We start from the raw sequence: 19,521 nt of genomic DNA, 5'->3' as shown, positions 1-19,521 counted from the left end.
ATACAGACAAATGTCTAAATATTTATCTATATAAGATTTAAGCATAAACATAAACAGTGGTTAGAAATGTATTTGGAAAAAAATAAGTGCGTGGTTGATTTGGCACAGTAGATCAACCACAGATGATTAAATAATAGCAAATTTGGTAGCAAAAGTGGAAGATCAAGATAAAGAGGTCTTTTACCTCTCCTCCGTTCTTGAAGATCTTTCTTCGTAACAGAAACGCATTGCTGACTTCAGATATTGCCAGATAACATGGGAGAATAGTATCAGTTTGTTCATTCCAGTGGCATATGGATCATTACGTTCAGATGTAATCTTTTATCCTTTGTTTTCTAGGTATACCTAAATATAACATACGTATATAGTTTATGTTTTAGTGTATAGAGATTGAGGCCACTATACTATTCAGCATATCGTTTCAGACTCTTTCAAGGTCATGTCTTTGTAGAGAGCAAGGTAATAGCTTACTCTCATGAAAAAAGATATCTGCACTGGAGTGTCCAGAAGTAAGATCAGCTTTCCTATCAAATACAAATAGAAGATAAACATTGATATTTTTTGTTTGTTTGTTTTTGTTTGGGTTTTTATTTTGTTATTTTGTAATTCTTGACCTTTGTAGCGCTGAACTTTAACCACACATTGTAATGTTCATATCCTAAAGCATTGCAATTTACAACATCACTGTCATTTTATCCTTCTGACTGTTTTAGGTTTTTTGTATTTATGCTTAGTCAATCAAACTTTGGGGCCAAGTACTCAGCTGTTTTATCTGCGGCACTGAAGGTAGTAACCTCCGCTAACTGTCACTATTCTCAGATTGCACATCCCTACTTATTATCATATAAAGCATAATCATTAAAAGCAGTTAGCAAAACCCAATTACTGTCTTACTCCTGCTGGATGGTATCTTGGAGGAAATTTCATAATGTTTGGGCTTTCTGTCCTGCCTAATGTCCACGCTTAAGGTAATTGAAGGTTGTCATCGTCAATAAAGTAAGTCTTTACTTGGAATGAAATTCTCTCCTATTTGCAGCTAGAAGAAGTTTCTGATTCTGCAATCACAGTCAAACTGTTCAATATTCAACTTTTTTGAGAATAATTTGATTTAGGAATCCAAATAAGGATTAAAGAACCTTGTATTGGTGGCTGGATTGATCCATTGTTGCTTCAGATCGTGTTCATCAGACAGTAGTTCTGTGAATATGTACAGTTTCTGTTATCCTTGACAGATGATATTCATAAACTTGAGAAGAAATTTCCTCTGCAATCTCAGTATCTCTGAGACTATACATGTTACCAACCGGTAAAGCTGGAAAAAAAAAATTTTTTTTAAATGTTTAGCATAGAGTATAAACCTTTTTTCCCCAGTATCAACACCATATGTGAAGGATTCCCAAACTTATTTGTCCAGTCACTATATTCTACAGTGGCACATAGCTGCTTGTGATAGCAGATCCTAGAATTGTGCTGGCTACATGCATTACAACCCTCATAAGAGTTGCTTGTATGTATAAGTGGAAATGCCTTATATGAACAACATTACCTCCTGTACGACCCGTCAAGCTTATAAACTATGTACTCCGTCCATCTCCTTCATCAGCCTAGTTTGTAGTCTTCCTCCTGAGTCAGCAAGCCTCTTTGAATCCCTATAACTCATGGTTTCAGAGCTCACAGCTGTGGGATCCAGCGTCTCCGCCATTTATACAGCCCTCTGCAGGCAGGCTTGGCTCACTGAGCATCCAGGCAGCTGTTGGTATACTCTCGAGCTCCCCAGTCCCAGTCACTCCCCATCTCCGCAGCGTGGCTTTCACCTTATGAACCATCTTTTGTTTCACTTCTGTCTGTCCTCCCCACTTGAACTCACTTGGGGTTGTGAAGTTTATCAAACGGAGCAATACAGGAAAAACCTGAGAAACAGTCTTCTAGAAGAATGTTTTCTGTCTTCTGCTGTCATGGTAACAAGATACAGGTTTTCATTACACTGTTGGGATGGAGGACACCAGAGACTTGGTGAGCAGAGGAAGTTTTCAGAACCCATGGCTAGTTGAGTGTTGTTAGATTCTCAAAGATAATACTGCCAGTGACAGCTGCTTCCCACTTCTGAGTGTTATACTGTGAGAAGATAAAATTGGCCATAGGCATTCAAGCTGTGGCTCTTTTAGATCAGAATGCCAGTGTAGTGACCTCTTGTGGGCTTACAAGACTCTCTGACATGGTGATGATATGGCATCAAGAGTGCTGCTCCTCTGCGTCTTCCGTTCCACCAATGCACAGGCTCTAATTGGCCTGACTAGTCCATAACTCTTGCTCTGCAATCTCCACCTTTACCCTCTTTTCTCCTCATGCCAGGGGTTTAACTGTCTGTGTTCAAGGCAAGCTCTGCTACCGTGCAGCTGTGTAACCTTGGGTCAGACTGTGTGAAAACAGTGAAGTCAGGAGAAAGAGCTATGAGATATCTTGTCTGGGGCCTTCATCCATGCACCTTCCGCCCTCTGGCTCTAGAGCTGCATTGGAGCTCAGACCCTTGCCTTGGTCTTTGCCTGAACTATGCCATAGCCACACTGTGCCTGGCCTTAACGCCTTGCTGTTCCTGACCTTGCCTTGCTGAATTCCTGTCGTGATCTCAGATTTGCTTTGGCACTGTGAACTTGTCTGGTGATCACTGGACTATCAGCTGAACCTGGTTACCATCACTGGACCTGTTCTGCTGCTCTTGAGTATTGAGGTACTGTGCCCCTCATCAGCAAGGTCACCTCCCCACTTGTTTTGCGGTCACCTTTGGTTCCTGGCTTCCATACTTTGCAAAGTAGCCTACTTGTGCTGTTCCCTGTTAGTCTTACCACAGGCAGATAAGAGCCCTACTCCTAATGGAAAGTCTCCCTCAGAGTCCAGACTGAGAGGTAAAGAATAAAGACTGCACAGTTATGTGATAAGGGGAGAGAACAGAGTCTGTGGTCCTGTATTGTCCAGCTGCCTCTATGGAGTTGTAGAAGTTGCCCTTCTCCTGAGCACACTGGCTCATTCATAGCCCTGAGACACAACCTCAGTGTGACAGTGGGACTTGGTGAGGGCTGTGGACAGTCTGGACAACGCACTTGAATATGTGCTAATATGACTGTGGGTGCAGGAGGTGCTAAGCATTGTGAAATGACCCAGAACAGCATTAAATCTAGAATGCTATTTTTGTATACTTTTAGTTGGCTTATTTTATGTATCTCACTTGCCTTTTAAAATGCACGTGGCAGTGTAAAAAAGCTGAAGTGTTGAGCTCAGCAAGATATCTTGGGTTTCTCTAAAGTATGTTCTTATAATTATATGTATTTCTCTAGAAGTCTTATATTACAGCATTGGTAGCTATTGCAATTTCCACCTCAAATGATGAGAAGTTAATGTTTGTGAGTGCTAAATAGTAACAGACCTTTTTGACTTGTAACATACATTGATAATATTATTCTTGTTATATCATATATTTACATATTAGTTACTACATATGCATAACAACTTTAGTTTCTAAAATGTAGTAACTTTACCAGAATTGTTCCCTCTAGGAGTTAAGTCCTGACCCTGAAAAGTGTAAAATGATTCTATCACATGCTGAAATGAGAGTACCTAGTTCCAAAGGGAGGATTGTGAAATGTCTGCAGCATAAGCTTGATCATAGAATCATAGAATATCTCAAGTTGGAAGGGAGCCATAAGGATCATCGAGTCTAACTCCCTGCTCCTCGGAGGACTACCTAAAACTAAACCATATGACTAAGAGCGTCGTCCAGATGCTCCTTGAATTCTGACAGGCTTGGTATCGTGACCACTTCCCTGGGGAGCCTGTGCCAGTGACCGACCAGCCTCTCAGTGAAGAACCTTTTCCTAATGTCCAACCTGAACTTCCCCTGACGCAGCTTCATTCCATTTCCTTGTGTCACCTCAAGAATTAAACAATTGTTTCTGCATGAAATGAATAAGATCTGTTTTATCTTTTTATTTCCTCTGGAATATTGCCAAAACATTTATTGGGCAGTCTATTCTAAGGCTGTATATACCTTAAAGATGTCTCTCTTGGTCTGATCTATTAAAATTCCTTATTAGTATTCAATGCTTGAACAAAAATTCAGTTTTTTGACTTTGACATTGTAGTACGTTTTGTTGTCCTTAAAAGTGAGAATAAAGAACACTTAACTAGATGTACCAACTGGACTTTAGGTTAAGTGCATACTAAGTTATTTATAAAACATTTGATAAGATTAACCTTAATTACAAAAATGCAAGGGATGGAATACTTTGAGATTTTTCATGTTTTTATTGTAATATTTAGTACATGGAGTTTCATTCATCCTCCACTGGAGCATTATTATACCTATAGTGTAATAGTTTTTGCAGCAGTTGGAGATGAATGATGGAACAGGCAAACAAATATAATGGACCCATGATGCATTTGCTACTAGTCTTTCTTGACTTTATTTTTCAAGTATAATTTAGCACGAAGCTTTTACTTTATTTACAGGTAATTGTAACAGATCGTTTTTAGCAGTTTAAGTTCCCATCTGCTATCTTGTGAAGATTTTAATTGCGTCTGTACCTTTGAGCTGAAGATGTCACCGGTTTATTGAAAGAATAATACAGCATCCATATGCATTTAGCCCGTGCTTCCCTGGTGATCCTGAAACTAAATGTGAACCACGGTGTTAGTCTTTCTTGAGAGACTTATCATTCTAACAGGTTGGTATTGAGACTAGAAAATTCAGTTCACATACATTGTGGAACAGCTATAGGTGTAAAGCAGAAACAAATTTGTTACTGTTGAACTATATGTAATACTTTGCTCAAGATTCTGAAAGGTTATGTGCCCCTATACAGAGACAGAGCAGCCTTAAAGCAAAAGCTTTCCTAAATGTGCTAGTATTAATTTATTTGAAACCATGATTTTGGGGTGTAACAAGCAGTAATAATGTGGATATGATTTATTTAGCAAATTGTAAAAGTTTTGTTCATAGGAGAGGTACATCAGTAACATTTTTATCATTTAGTCATAGACCATGGATATGGTCAGGCATTTCTTCAGCCATATGAATAGAGGTCTGAATTAATCTTATGTTTCCCATATAGTTTATGAGACCATGCAATTCTGTGCACTTTGCATTGTTTATGTTTGAGCCGATGCCTCAAAGGGCAAGTAATCTGAAAAATTTCAACATCATGGTGGGAGGTTCCTCTATATGTTATCCATTTATCTGGAGGACTGCATAACCACAAAAAAAATCTGCTAATCTGGGAATGCTACTTCCCATAAATATAGTGGGTGTCTTGATTTAAATTTTTATTATTTTGTGTGTGTCGTTTGGGTTTTTTTCCCTTGGGTCTCATAATTTCTGAGTAAGAGGTTGGAAAGCAAAAGTATTGCTGCTTTTCTTTATTTCCCTGCTGTGTATCTGAGAACATACCTTGCTTATACAATAGCCTTAATGGAAACTATGTGTGCTAGAGTAGGACTGGTAATGACACTGAATTGCTCTTTGGAAATGGTAAGTAATGTTGACCACTAACTCCAGGTTAATATCTGGTACTTCTAGCTGTTCTTTTCCTACTTTGCTTTGTTTATTTCTTGATTGAACAATTGACTCCACAGTCTAGCTTTTGCATTTATTATATTACGAATTTTGGGAAACAGTTTGTTAATCCAGTACAGAAAGGCAGAGGTTGTCTGGGTTCTAGATTTCTTAAGAAACTGGGGTTTTTTAGGTCTCCATAATCTCTGTTGAGGATTTGATAGTTGCTGCAACGAGGCAGTCAGGAAGATTTGTATGATAATGTCTCCTAAACAGCACAGCTGATGAAATGTGCTGCTGCAATACTGAATTGTGGTGTGAGCAATACAGCTTTTATTCATTTTTTTACCTCTTGTTTTCATTGGTATAATGCACTGTGGAATCTGATGTGAAACTTGGGAGCATACCAGAAAAGGATAACTAGCTGCGGAAGGAATAAATACAGTCAGATACATGAAACTCTCCTGAGGGACAGAAAAGAAGCAGATGCATTCCGATGAATTAGTGAAAATCAGGCTTTTTAAATTTCCCAGCCAGTGCTGGTGGCTGTAGCTGAGCCCTTCAGGCTCTGCTGGCTGCGAACAATGGAGATGCAGATCTTTTTTTTTTTTTTGCTTCCTTTTTCCCCCTTTCTAAAAAAATCTTAAACATAAGATGTTTGGCACTTGCAATAATCATGGCCCCTCCTACTGTGCCAGTTGAAACCACTCCCTACATAACCAAAACATATCACTCCCCATGATTCTGAAGGTATTTCACATTTTAATACAAGCTTTTGTGCACTGAACCACATTTCTTACAGACAGTACATTTGAAAAAAATTTTTTAGGAGACAAATGAGAATGACTCAAACAGCACCTCATTTTCAGAGCTCAGAAGCACTGTAAAATTGAGCTTGAAGCACTAACCTGCTTTAATTTAAAATACTGGAATATATAATCTAGTAATTGTTTTAGTGTTGATTTCTGTTTTCCAGTTCAGAATCCAATAGATACAGCATTTAAATTGCTGCTAAAAGTATTTCAGATTATATATTTATGAATGTAAAGCTTATTAATGTAGAATCATATCAGAGTTCAGATCTGATCTTTGGGTAGCTTGTTGTACTGTTGAGTAAATTTTAGCACAGGACTCATTGTACTTAAATGTGTTCAGGTTCTGTATTTTTTATTTCAACTGTGCCTTCTGTCATGGCTTGGATGACTTACATTTCCCACTGGTTTGATGAAGATGATTGGTATGAAGGACAACAACGAGTAAGAATTGTTTAAATTAATATTTTCTCTATTAATTCCTTTATATTTTTCTTCTTTAAGCTGCTGTTTATTATATTATTAGTACCAAAAGAAATATTCCCATAGTGGTACTAAGAAGGGATTTTTAGTAGTTTTAATGAGGTCTTGAATCATAGATAAGCACATGTAAAATGAGTTTTTTTCAAAATTAATGTTGCTAGCTAGATAAAAGATATTGGAAGTTTGATGGCCACCTACTTGCATTTTTTAGGTTGCATAATTTAATGAGTGGTAATTCTTTAATATGTAATGAGATAGAAATCAAACATTTAATTTTATTGCATTAGGAGGAATTAATATACTGTGCATGGAGAAAACTAAAATAATTATAAGCAGTAATTGAGTAAAACAAAAATATTTGGGAGATATTAAATTCACCTAGGGTCATTTCCAAGTTGTACCTTGGATATCTGTATATTTTTATTAATGTTTTTCTGAGGAGGAGGAGTCGTTACTATAGCAACATTTGCAGCATATCCTGGATTTTTTTTAACGTTTATTAACTGCATGCCTTGGGCAAGCTTGATCTACTGCTGCTTTCATAGATTTATGGTGGGAAGTGAATATAAGTCACATTTCTTTAACTGTATCAAGCTCCTTCATGTAACCATATATTTCTGTAATTTCTATTTCTCGTTTTGATAGTATATTCTCAGCTAATGAGTCAGAATGCAGGAGATGCTACTGAAACATAAGGGCCAGCAGCTGCTTTAATTGTATTGTTGTGTATTACTTGGTAATGCCAGTTATATCCTCATAAGTATTAAAAACTAGCAGTTTTTAATACTTTTCCACTGTTCTCATTTTACATGTCACTCATGAATGTTTCAGATGTGGAGTTATCTTTTAATAGCTGCTCATCAGGGATTCAGGTGTGAGATGTGTCAAGAGGTAACTTTATCTGAAATCAGAAGTGTCTTGGCAATTTGCCAGCACAAAAGCAATCTTCTGGTGATTGTGGTATCTCTGGGTTGGAAGATGAGAACAAAATTCTTACGGAGGCCCTTAGATGCTTTATACTGAGATCAGACATGGTTGTGTGTATTTCTTTGTATTACATACAGTATCTGAAAACTAGATTTCTGGTACCATATGACTAACCAATATTCTATAGGTGATGGTTTTGTTACCGCTGCTAGATATGATGTCTTGGGTATGTAGTTCAACATTGCTGGTGATGTATTGTTAGAAATACCAGCATTTCTCCATGCTGTATTTCAAACTCTGGTGTTGCTCTTTGGATTATCTTGTTAAAGTTGCACAATAAAGGATATTCTAGTTAAACTGTACAAGTAGTGTAGTCAAGACAGTCAAAAACATTCCTTTGTAAGACTTAGCCAAGTTATCATTTTTTAATGTTAAATTTTTGTAAAATACAGTCTCAGGCTGTGACTTCAAATTTTTTTCCAAACCTCAGCAAGAGGTCCACAACTTCTTCCCTTGTGAAGCCAGAGATACTGTGGTTAAATCAATTCTAGTAGTAATTTGGCTCTGAGTTTATTGTGGAGGTTTAAAATGGTTGTGAACACTAGTAGAACGCTTGTTTGTTTAAAATGATCTTTTAAATAATAGTGTTCTTTTACTAGTCAGCATCTGGATAACTGCATGCACTCATTTTGAATACTTGCTAGGTTATCGTAAGTTAGGAAATGTCATCTGCAAATGCTGGTTGCAGAAGTCTAGCCAAGGCTTCTAGTGTTTTTGAAGAATCTTGCTGAAATTCAAAGCCTTGTCTAAGGCACTCTCTTCTTGCCTCTGGTTAATCTTCTGATTTTCCAGGAGCCACAGATGGTCTGTATGCCATGAATGGTATACAAAAATAGAAAAAACTTTTCTAATTTTCGCTGAGAAGCATACGAACTCTCTGTCTATACTGCTCAGTGATAAACTAGCAACCAACCTGACACTTTAACAAGCAGTAGACTACCTAGGTTAAATTCTGCTGGGAAGCATGAACGGCTTAACTTTTGTTTAGAGCATTACATGCATAAACCTACATAGTTATTCTGCATTATTCTACATTGTGACTGTCATGATTAATATAGTCAGTCTTTGCTCATCTTTTGCCCAGAAGCAATTGCTTGCAGTAGTGTGTACAGTCTCAGTAAAACTATTTAGAGACCTACATTACTAACTGCAGTTTGATTGTCCACATCAAGAACTGAAAATTCTTTAGCATTTTGTGGTATTCCACACAAAGTAGGAAGAATTTTTGTTTAAAGGGAGTAGCTCAACTGATATTGAGATATCTGGTTCTTAAGAAATTATAACTGAAATATGACACTGCCATCTATTTCTTTGTTTCTAACCTTTTTTCCTTATGGATCTATTAAAATCCATGACAGCTGATCTTTGACAATATACATATTGTCGAAGTTTTCATAGTGTAAGTTTTCTTCTCATTTTCTGATGTGCTTACTCTTACTTTTGAGATTCCCCAGATTCATAAAGTAATAGATATAAATACATCTAAATGGAACAGATAGATAGCATAGAATAGAATTTAGAAAATGTACTAACTTAAATGCTCCTTCCAGAAACATTAAAGTTTTTGGAAATTTCATTGCTCTGTTTAGTCTTAGTAAATTTAATTTGTCTATTGGCTTTTAAGCTGCAGATATATGAGAATATTTCCAATTGTCCTTTATTTCATGGGTCTGGACATAATAATCAGAATTTAATTTCTTAACATGGCTATAATGTGCTTGGTGTTTTCCAGCCTCACTGAAAGAAGGCTAGTACTAATTATGCTTATGTTCTTACATGAGACTCGGTGAGGCAGGCACAGTCAGGAAGAAGTTGGTTTCCGCTGTGTCTTGCAGACAAGCAGAGGTTTCTTGGTAGGTTTGAAGACCTTCATGTTTCTAACAAGATAAATTCGTTGTCCATTATCTGGTGCTTCAAACTGGTCCCATTGGATAGGGTAATGAATTTGAAACTCTGTGGTTCACAGGTCACGTTTTCATCTCCAATGGATTTTCCCACAAAGATGGGTAAATATACCCAATGTCTTTAAGGAGACATCACTTTTATATCACTAAAGAAGATCTTTAATTATTACATTATCATTGACATATTGACAAAAATACTGGTACCTGGGGACAATAGTCTGGATGATATGTAACGGTTTTGTATGTCAAACATACAGGAGTGACAGCAAGCTTTCCACATAAAACATACAAACTTAGTTGGAAGATACTGACAATAGAATGAACAGAAGCAGAGGACACTAACACTTTACTACATATAGCTGTTCAGAAACTGGGGGTTTGTATACACAGAAGCATATTGATTAACATAAGGCTACTGTATATTCACTTTTCTGTGCATGTCATATTGCATATGTACTCATTTGGACAGGTCGTACACCATATGGACCACAATCGCTAACAATATAAGCATATGTTATTGGTTGTGCTTGATGGTTATAAATTTATTAATACTTATAACGTGCAAGCACACCTCTTGATAATTAAAGGGTGCTAAGTGATAGATTTAAAGAGCTATTATTATTCTGTAAATATCGTAGTACAATTGGGAAATACAAGCAAGGAAATACACAGAGTAGCTGAAGCAGAGAAAAAGGAGTTAGGTTAAAATTAAAATGGTGCCTGTTAAAGAGCTGCAGTTGCCAGGCTACTGATACTGCCGTTTTGTGTGTGTGGTGCCACACAATGCTCAGTCTTTTCTCCTGCATCCTTTAGTAACTGCATTATTCTGTGAACATCAAGGTTTTAGTTCCTTCATCTGTCAAGTAAAGTGATTTCATTCTACAACCAGAGCAAGATCTTGCATTTTTGGGAGCAGCAAGGTATTGGAATGAACATGGAAATTCTTAAGTGGTTTACAAAAAATGATACCTATGCTAAGGTAGGGATTATTAGGCATTTATTTTTAAGCCATTGATATATAGCCATGTCTATGTATCTAGTCCATTCAGTTGTTATTTTTTAATAATATTAACTCTATGATATACAAAATTTCAGTTTAATGGTTTTTTTCTATATTTAGCAACAAGGAAGGACTTAGAATGTTGCTGCTCATGCCAATTGAAAAGAACGGTTTTTGTTGTCCTCCCTCTTCCCTTTATCTCCTTGGAAACTGTGGGCATCCTTTGATAGCCTTCCCAGTGTGGTATATATTTTTTACATGCACGGTTTTTTTCAGTGTATACTTGAAAGTCCAATATAATCACTTATACATCCCTTATTTTGAAATAAAATGCTTTTTTAACAAAGTATGAAAAATCTCCATTGTATAAAAATGCAACGTGTGAAATCATACATATATATATTTATTCAGTTGTACTGCATTTCTAGTTTTCTGCCATTTTTCTCAGGCTGTTCTGATGAATACTGCTTTCTCCCTTGTACTGTAAGTATGTTCAACAGAAATCTATAATGTCTGAAAAGATCTACAGGAAACTCCTTTAATGCATGATACTTAGAAGAAAATAACAGTCAGTATGCCACACAATTGTAATTTCTTCTTTTAGATACTATTGTACTGAATTTCAAAGCAAATGCTTCTTCTTAATTGCAATATTTTTTGTAAACCAGTATATAACTCATTACAAGGAGCAGAAAATATTAACAAGTTTAAAACAGCAAAAATTAGTAAATAAAGTGCAAAGTCTTTAACACAACTCAGAATATTTTACATATGTAATTTTTTTTACGCATACTTAAATAGGAAAAATCTATGTGAAGAATCAAAGCTTAATAATGCTTCTTAAGCATGAATTATTAACTCAGTGAAATAATGATATATCACAAAGCAGCATTTTTCATCTAAATGTTGATCTTATTTAGGAGACATTTTCATTTGAATATCAGACTTTGAGAAAAATAGTGCATTATCAAAAAAATGATTGTTTTAAGTTAAACTTGTGAATGAGGCTTCTATTGGTGAATTTCTTCAAAAAACATGTTAAAGTTACCTTTTTTCTTTAATGTAAATGTAGAACAAAGAGAAGACAAATGCGTTCTTCTGTTTCAAATACAGTACTTAATATGACATATCCCGTAATGCTTACAGACATACATTTAGAACTAGGCTGAAATAATGTTATAGCCATTTGATGACAATGATTTTTGGTCATGATTAATCTAGCCTGAATTCTAATCGGTGACGTATGCATTTGGAAACCATTAAAATACCCTAAACTAAGCAAGTGTCCTGATGACATGAAAAAAATACGTAAAAGCCTCTTCATTGTTAATCAGCTGCATGGAAAACATGGAAATAGTAGCGCTAGTAGTGGAACTATCTCCAAACCCAAAGTGCTAGTCTGTTTTGTGTGATCATGGTAACTGCAAAACCAGTGTAAAGGACCTTTTTCTTTTTGTTCTGGGTTTCAGCACGTGGGCTTGGAATACTCCTTATTCTCAGCCACTTAGAATAGTATTTTCCTATAGACTAGATTTCATGTAGTCAGGAATAACTTCTTTCATATCAAGGCAAAAAGGAAGATCTACTGAATATATTAACAGGAATTTTTTTTATACAGATTGCTGCAGAATCCTACAAGGCAAATCTGTTTTTACTCTGAAAGAAACATTTGTGGAATTCTGTTTTAGCATCTGTAAGAGATCTTAACTTTACAATCAATTTTACCTGTAATCAAACCACAAATTAAACATGATTTAAGATAATATTTTCTTACAGATTAAACTTCATCAAATCAGGAACCTCTTAGCTCCCGTGTGAGAAGGTAAAAAAAGAGGATCTGTACAAAATGACACAAATCTCTTATTACTATGAAATAAATATTTGTGCACTCTTAGTGTCTAAAGAGATGTTAACTTTTAATCAATCTTACGTGTGGTAAACCTACAGACTAAACCTATGATAATCCACTATCGTACATCTAATTCTCTTCTACTTCACCATGGCTTTTTTAATGTTCCTTATCTGTTTGCTGACACACCTAGTGTTTTAACCATCATTTTCCCTTGAATCAAGAGCAGAAACCAAGAGTTCTGGTTCCACTTATTATTCTGCATTTTAGTAAATTGTTATGTAATCAACTGGGTGACTTTAACAAAAACTTTTTCTGAAATTAATGGTGCCAGTTATTTTTTCATTGTGACTGGAAAAAGTCTGTGTTGCAGTTCTGAATGCCCCAAATCCAAATATTTCTGAATATATGTGATTGATACTTTAATTGCATAGAAGGAACCTCTGGAATTTGTAATTTTACTAAACAGTAAAAGAACACTACGTGGCAAAATCAGAAATTTGGAGTCTATTTTTTGTCACTTTGTGGTGATGATGGTTCTTTAAATAATAAGATAAATTTCTTTCTGTGGGACTCGTCATTTATAACATGAGATGGATTGCAAATGAACTGCAAGGTGATGCAACTTACAGAACTGTTCTCTCTAGAATCTAATTTATTTGCTGCAGAAGTCAGAAGGATTAATATTGTTGGTGGAGACAGAAAGGAAGTCTAATATTCAAAGCACTAGTCTGCAGCAGAGCTGTATCTTGTAACTTGTTTTTCTGTATATTTCTGTTCTGTTGTTGTACAGTCTCCTTTACCAAAATTTTCAGAGGTTAAACGTGTGTTTCATTTTCTTTAGGCATTTAGAACTCAGTCAGAACCTTTAACCACTATAACTACAGTCAGTGATATCTTTGAGATGATTAGTCCCACATATTCAATCTGATCCTGATCTTCTGCTAAAGAAGCACCCAAAATAAGTCTCTCAATTTATTTTTTTTCTTTCATACTTTCCAAAGTGAGAGAGACTTATAATCTCAAGGAGGTTGCTTCTTAGATTCATTACTATTTATCTGCCAAGTAGATAAGAAAAATGCAAGATAAAATTGATCACTCTACTTCATTTTCATCCCTTGTTTCTATGCATTAAAATGAAATTTTGTTAATATTTATATAATAAGCTTTTTGTCAATATTGACCAATAGGTTCCCTTGGGTACTATAGGTCACTATTACTATACCTGTACAAAGTTTTTTCTATATGTACCTTAATACTAATGTCATTCAGAAAAATATTTCCCCCTCCATACAGTCGATATCAAGTAGGTGAAGAGTGATCTGCAGACAGCATCTCTCTCCTAAAGCTGTTACACAGCAATGCATTGCATAACCAACTCTTGCAGTTAATCAACAGTTGCTCCCTCAAAATACTTGATTGTGTTTGAAGTCTCCTTTTTTCTTTTTGATTGCCTTTCCTTTGTGGGGCTTGAAAATGTACCTAACGCTTGGTAAATTGAACATAACTCTCCTTGTCTTTAAAGATTATAGTGTCAGCTCTTTGACCTAAAGATCCCATCCTTCATACTCCATGTAATGTTTTTCCACATAATGTCCCTCAGTCCATTAATCTATCCACAGTATAAACATGTCCTTAAGTGTGACATTCTATAATATAGTTGGAGGAGTAAATTTTTATGTCTGGACCTTACCTTACCCCATGCTGAAGCACTCAGTGGTATGGTGAAACTCAGTAGAATTGTCCTTCAGCAATCAGCACAAGAAGATTTTTTGCTGCAGGAGCTCTCACTGACGCAAGTAGAATTGTTTTCCCATATTAGGATCCTGCTGCTAGCCCAGCTGAAATCATATGTACGAAGAGGTTTCAGCTATGGGTTATCTAAATATCCTGTGTATGGGTAGTACTTTCAGTCATGCTCACAGAGCCTTGTTTGGATTGATTTAACTTCTATGCAGAAGTGGTGGATCCTTTTTATAGCTATTTGGATCTTGTTCTGCCGTTTGGATCAGCACACTGTTGCAGGCTGTGATCCACCTAGTCATCCTTGTCAACCTAGTTGCAGTTGTTTGGCCTCTGGAGCCTTCTATAGTGGTGGTAAAGCCACAATTATTTTTGCAGGTTGATGGGGCAGGCATTGCATCAATTGACAGTTGGCTTGAACCTGGGATGTTTGTATCACATGAAGACTGGTTTCTAAGTGAATTCAGAGATTCTGTAAAAACTGACGGCCTTCTGTACTTGTCTGCTGTAAATAAATGCAATAAGGCTCATTTTGAATGTTTTCTTAAAACAGTTGAGGTTGGAAGGGACCTCTGGGGGTCATCTTGTACCACCCACCCAGGAGTTAAGTTTTAACAATACCTTTGCAAATGTGTGCATTCTTGGTTGTAGTAGAGTATGTAAATGGATCATAGAAAAATGGCCAGGCTTATGCGCTCTAAGTAACATTTTGACGTTATTGTGAATCACATGTGGGCTAGGTGGATAATTGGTCTGGCCTAGCAAAGCATTTCTTGTGTTTTTATGCTGAAGTCAGTTGTTGCCTCATTCTGAGCAGAGCTGGTAGTTTGAGACTTGTTTTGGACAGTGAAAGCATAGTTTGCTATACAGTAATACAGTAATGTTACACTAAGCTTTGCTTTTTACTTTCCACAGTTTACTTCAACTTTTTTATTAAACAGTAATTATTAAGAAAACTTAGAAACCTTCTCCAAAAAGGATGATGATCATAAGTAATGCATAGTTGTTCTATGCAAGTGGTTTGAAGACCTTTTCAGACACATTGCTTAACTTACTTAAAGAAAAAAATATTAGCATGTGGTTTATTTTGTCTAGCTATCTTTGGGGGGGGGAGGAAGGGAAGAAGAGAGCAGAGAGGGCATTACACTGTAATATAGAAAGTGTTGAACCAGACTGCAGAAGAAAATGGAGGTGATGAAGAACAGCTTTAGCTAGTACAAATCAAGAACTATTCAAGTTTTCATGTGCTGTCCCCCCCCTTTTTTTCTCCCAAATGGATTCCTGTGAATGGTGTTAAAATCCCTTTCTTGTGTAGCACTGAAGCCTCTGAACATCTGCTTGGCTTCATTTTGGATACATTCATTTGTACCTCATAAACACAAAATGTTGCTGTTAAAACATAAAGGCTAGCTATATTTTTAAGGTACATATGTATGCGTTATTTATGGGAACAAAAATGTATTATTCTGTTCTTTAACATTCTGTGGTCTTGTAGTCTAATGAATTTCTGTTTTAAAGGCAAAAATGTCACAGGTTAAACAAGTGGGACTTTTAGCTGCTGGATGTCAGCCATGGAACAAGGATGTATGTGCTGCTAGTGGGGACAGATTTGCCTACTGTGCTACCCTTGCTATTTATATTTATCAGGTAAGATTATTTTTATTTAACAGACTAGTTACATTTTTACATTGTTGTCTATCTCACTTTGAACCCTTCCAATAAATGTTTCTACAATGCTTTTGGAAGTATGATTGCTGCTGAGAAGATGTCTATGTAAAGCTCAAGATACCCCTTCCAAATTATTTTTTCTCCTTGTTACAGCTAGTGCAAAAGATTGATGTAAACTTTATATTTGAAGTTGTATGTGTCAAGAATTAGTCTTAAAAGACAGGCTTTCAATCCAGCAAACACTTGAGAAGAATGAAGTGCAGTGATAGAAGAGCGGGTTCCGAGAGAGAAATGAAGCAATTCCACGGTTTCATTTGAAGCTGTACTGTAAAAGTAGTCTTTTGAAGTAGTTTCATCTACTGTGCAAAGTTGTGGATTCAGTGGCCCACCTTTCTTTGATTTGGAACAAGTTATTACTTTCTTCATTTCTGAACTGCTCAGCACCGTGGTCTTCTGAAGTTTGCAGTTACTGTACATCAATACTTAGCAAAAAAAATAGAAATGCTGTGACGTGGAATTTTCAGACTGAGAAATATGTCAGGAAATAAAGGATGCGCTTATTTTAACTTCATGAGTTACACCGCTAGTAGGATTAAAATAAACAAAATTTACTGTGTCAGGTTTGGGCATTTGATTGAAATTTTTTTTATTATTTTAATTGTACTAAGTGATTGAAGAAATGAGAAGGACTTCAAACTCATTTTGATATTCTATCCTGTTTAACCCCTTGCAGATTACTAAATGATTGTTACCATACCTATAAATAAACCATTTTAGGATTGTGTTTGAGTGCAATTATTAATGGAATATAATAGTTTATAAGTGACAAGAGGATAGACTATGGTAATACTGGTTGGGCTAATTGAATATTTGACAACTTTTCTGTCCAAGTCAAATGTATGAGAATTTAATTTATTGAGATGTCAGGTACTCACAATTGTTAAATCCACTGTAAATTCATCTGTAAGTCTAATACTGTTATATGAACTATTCTCCAACAGTTCTTAAAGTGAGTTTATGAAATATGTATTTCTAAAATGAATTTTACTTTTTGTTTAGCTGGATCACCGATACAATGAATTCAAGCTCCGGGCAATTATGTCTGAGCATAAGAAGACAATCACAGCCATATCTTGGTGTCCCCACAATCCTGACGTGTTTGCAAGTGCCAGTGCAGATAGTTTAGTGATTATTTGGAATGTGACTGAACAGAAAGTTGTGGCCAAGCTGGACAATACAAAAGGTATTTCAGACATGGAGATCTATTTGATCCATACAGCTTTTTCATCCACAGGTATCAGAAATACTTGATATAGAGTAAGCTCTAAGCAGTTGGTAGGCCAGAGGTTTAACAATTGCATAACACAATATTTTTGTCAGATTTGTTGCGGTTCATTTTAGAAAATAATGATAGTGTGTTTGAGTAAATTGCTCTGAACCATCTAGTAATTGGCAAAGAAAGAGGTTGTTCCTTTTTCTAAAGTACTTGACCAATTCAAGAATTTACTTGGCCATTGATTTCTTGTTAAGCAGGAATAAAAAACCCATTTTTTTCCATCACTGTATAAAAAGATAAATAATTAAGTTTTAAACCTTGTGTGTTTTCATGATAACTTTACGGAAGTGAAAGCAAATAAATTGTAGCCTTCAACAGATTCAAGTATAAGTTATCAGTGAATTTGAAAAACAGGTTTTGTTTAAATACCCTAATGCTTGTTTACCTGCATCTTCTCTCAGGACTTGAAACTGCTGATTTGGAGATTGTAATACAAGTCTAGGGCGTTAAAAGTCTATGGCTGTCACCTTTCCCTGCCCAGTTCTGATTCATTCCCTTCAGTCAAAACCAGTACCTGTATTTCTGTTCTTACAGTCAATCTCTATCAGGTGTACTTGACTCCTACATTTGCATTCTTGGAAAATAGGTGCAATTCAAGAACAGTCAGTATCTCAGGATCTTCTAAGACATTTCAGGACCCCCTACTGTGTTCTTTCCAGAGCACTTAGGATACTTCTGAAAATGTTGTACATCTTGCATATCCTGCAAAAGGAATAAGTAGGAAAAAAAACCACACTGATTTGATCTATTCTAAAGAATATTGTATCAGTTTATGCATTAATATAAAAACTGATACTTATTTTTCAATACATTGCATGTTTAAAAAACTACTTCAGCCAATGACTATGTGTGAAAGAAGTGTTGTTATTATTTTAAACTTTTTAAAAGCTAATTTACTTTTAGGATAATATGTTTAAACCTCCTATTAATGCTGCTTTGACTCTCTTTGGCACTGCCATATTAAAGTGTCTAAATACAAACAGTTTTGAATTTTCAGCTTGAGGAGTTTGCCTTACTGTCATTTATTCCTTCAGGCACACATTATTAAGTTACGAGGATAATGGGGGTTGGAGACGTTAAGGTCAAAATCCTTAAACTGGAATGCCTACAGTTAGGTGTTAGGCAACTGAATTAAAACTGTCATATATCCAGAAGGAAACTATCAAGAGTTCCCCTTGATTACAGAGTTAGCTTTTCAATTTTGTCACAAGTATCTGCCTCTGTTATATTTATCTCTAAATTAAATTTCATTGTGTTTTGCAAAAACAGACATTTTAAAGTTTTCAATATTTTACCAGCTTAGTAGCAAATAGCTTACAATAAAACATAATGGTGAATGGAATTGTGAATGAACGAAAGTATTGTTTACAGGATCAGGCTTATCCTCTTTCATATGTGTGATTGTCTTTGGCACTAATGAAGTATAGGTATCATAAAACACAGCCCATCAAAGTAGTATTAGAATAATTTGGGAAATAATTCTACTTCCTACCTATGGATATGCGTAGTTTACTTTTACACCATAAGATGTTCACACAGTTGTCTAAATTTCAGTCTAATCATTTTTATGTAGAATAATTATTTCTACAGCTTTTCAAGACAATTGCTGATACTGGGTCAAGCAGTAATACACTGAATTTCATATCCTGGTTCTTATAAGGTTTACCTGTATGTTTCAGGAATTCCTGCGTCACTTAGCTGGTGCTGGAATGCAGGTGATGCAGTTGCATTTGTGTCCCACAGAGGTCCGTTGTACATTTGGACTATCTCAGGACCTGACAGCGGGGTAACTGTACATAGAGAAGCACATAGTTTCTTGTCAGATATCAGTCTGTTTAGATGGCATCCAAAGAAAAAAGGAAAAGTAGTATTTGGACATACTGATGGAAGCCTATCTATTTTTCAGCCAGGTAAAAACTGATATGGTAAAATATTTATTTTTATATATTTGTATCTCTTGTCTCTGTATATGCATGTAATTCTGCACTTTTTTAATTTAGGTTTTATAATGTATGTACATGTATAAAACTTGTTCTTAGTTCATAGTATTTCTACTCCTTCCATATCACAAAAATATGTTTTGTTAGGTAAAGAGTGCAGAGCATTTTCTTTGTATCTTCTCCCTTTTGTGACGAAGATAACACTGCAATTTTCAACAAGTACAAGAAACTGTTTTTTTAGGGAATGATAACGG

The 19,521-nt window shown here is 35.7% G+C and overlaps 1 protein-coding gene across 5 annotated transcripts in view; it reads left to right on the top strand.

Moving 5' to 3' along the window:
* The first annotated feature begins 6,720 nt into the window (after window positions 1-6,720).
* WDR17 (WD repeat domain 17) overlaps window positions 6,721-19,521 on the top strand; it is a 46,376-nt gene continuing 33,575 nt past the window's right edge. For 3 of the 5 annotated variants that reach the window (XM_050895712.1, XM_050895711.1, XM_050895710.1), the window contains exons 1-3: window positions 15,848-15,970; window positions 17,051-17,234; window positions 19,007-19,237. In XM_050895712.1, coding sequence (XP_050751669.1) covers window positions 15,848-15,970; window positions 17,051-17,234; window positions 19,007-19,237 — 538 coding nt within the window. Of the gene's footprint in view, window positions 6,802-15,841; window positions 15,971-17,050; window positions 17,235-19,006; window positions 19,238-19,521 lie in introns of those variants that run through there. The other 2 variants (XM_050895707.1, XM_050895708.1) reach the window with 2 other exon arrangements.

This window comes from Gymnogyps californianus, chromosome 4 (genome assembly GCF_018139145.2).
Source record: "Gymnogyps californianus isolate 813 chromosome 4, ASM1813914v2, whole genome shotgun sequence".
NCBI classification, from domain to species: Eukaryota; Metazoa; Chordata; class Aves; order Accipitriformes; family Cathartidae; genus Gymnogyps; species Gymnogyps californianus.
This window is presented reverse-complemented; position numbering and strand designations above follow the sequence as displayed.